Here is a 1449-nt window from a genome sequence, read left to right on the forward strand (position 1 = left end):
GGTTTGAATGTCTCGGCGCCGGACGCGTCCTCGGTTCTGCGCAGGCGTAGTCCTCTCTCGCGATAGCTGAAATCTCGCCTAGGTGCCAGGAGACCGCGCGTGACGGGTACGCTTTCACCACTGCCGCCGGCCGCGGAGTGGCGGATTCCGGAGCTACCCGGCTGGTGAGTACCTGAGCTTATTCGGTGCTCTGGGACCCTCCTTCGTCACCTGGCGGCCTTAGCTGGGCTCTCCCCTTCTCTTGAGGGGAGGCGGTGCGGGAACTCCGTAGGCGTGAGCCGGAGCGCGCGCCCGCTGCTCTGCCCTGTCCCGGCAGCGCAGTTCGCGTCCGTAAAGCCCGTCCCTCTCCACCGCAGGCACCATGTTCCTGACTGCGCTTCTCTGCCACAGCCGCATTCCCGGCCGTCAGTGGATCGGGAAGCACCGGCGGCCGCGGTTCGTGTCGTCGCGCGCCAAACAGAACATGATCCGCCGCCTGGAGATCGAAGCGGAGAACCACTACTGGCTGAGCATGCCCTACATGACCCGGGAGCAGGAGCACGGCCACGCCGCGGTGCGCAGGAAGGAGGCCTTCGAGGCCTTAAAGGCGGCCGCCACTTCCAAGTTCCCCCCACATAGATTCATTGTGGACCAGCTCGACCATCTCAATGTCACCAAGAAATGGTCCTAACTCAGCCGTCACCCTTGGATTTTATGGAGCACGGGGCTGCCCATCTTAACCTGTTCCTGGAACTGAAAAACTGTAGCTTCTGTGAAAATGTGAGCCTTTGGACCAGTCTTTATTAAAACAAACAAACATGAGTAGTCTGCATATGGACTATCTGGGGCTCTAAACCCCCCAGTACTTAGAAGTCTAATCGCTGTCCTGTCGTTTCTTTAGACTGATAGGACAATAGGGATTTCCGCAGTCACAGATGATGTTTTGAAGGAGAGCTGCAATAAAGCCGCAGGCTGTGGTTTGAGGTCTTGGCTGAAGTCTGAGACACTTGAGGGGCCTTTGTCATGCAACACTAGTTTGCTTACCTACTGTCAAGAAGTGCCCAAAAGTAAAAGGAAATAGGAGTTTTTTAGTTAAACATAATCCTAAAAACAACATTCTCTTCTGGGAGTTTTACTACTAAAAGTGGACATATGAGTGAAGTAAGAGGCCAGGTGTGGTGGCTCATATCTAATCCCAGCACTTTGGGAGGCCAAGGTGGGCGGATCACTTGAGGTCAGGAGTTCAAGACCAGACTGGTCAACATGGTAAAACCCCTTCTCTGCTAATACAAAAAAAAAAAAATTAGCTGGGCTTGGTGGTATAGGCTTGTAATCCCAGCTACTTGGGAGGTTGAGGTGGGAGGATCGCCTGAACCCCAGAGGCAGAGGTTGCAGTGAGCTGAGATCACGCCACTGCACTCCAGCCTGAGAGACTCCATCTCAAAAAAGAAAAATTAGACAAGGTAAAAG

At 54.2% G+C, this 1449-nt stretch overlaps 1 protein-coding gene across 1 annotated transcript; it reads left to right on the forward strand.

Annotated features, from left to right (window-relative positions):
* Window positions 1-104: 104 nt before the first annotated feature.
* Window positions 105-801, forward strand: MRPL57 (mitochondrial ribosomal protein L57). The gene is made up of 2 exons (XM_002748894.7): window positions 105-164; window positions 357-801. The coding sequence occupies exon 2, from the start codon at window positions 362-364 to the stop codon at window positions 668-670; it is 309 nt and encodes a 102-aa protein (XP_002748940.1). The 5' UTR covers window positions 105-164; window positions 357-361; the 3' UTR covers window positions 671-801.
* Window positions 802-1449: the final 648 nt, after the last annotated feature.

The sequence above is a fragment of the Callithrix jacchus genome, chromosome 5 (genome assembly GCF_049354715.1).
Source record: "Callithrix jacchus isolate 240 chromosome 5, calJac240_pri, whole genome shotgun sequence".
Taxonomy (NCBI): domain Eukaryota; kingdom Metazoa; phylum Chordata; class Mammalia; order Primates; family Cebidae; genus Callithrix; species Callithrix jacchus.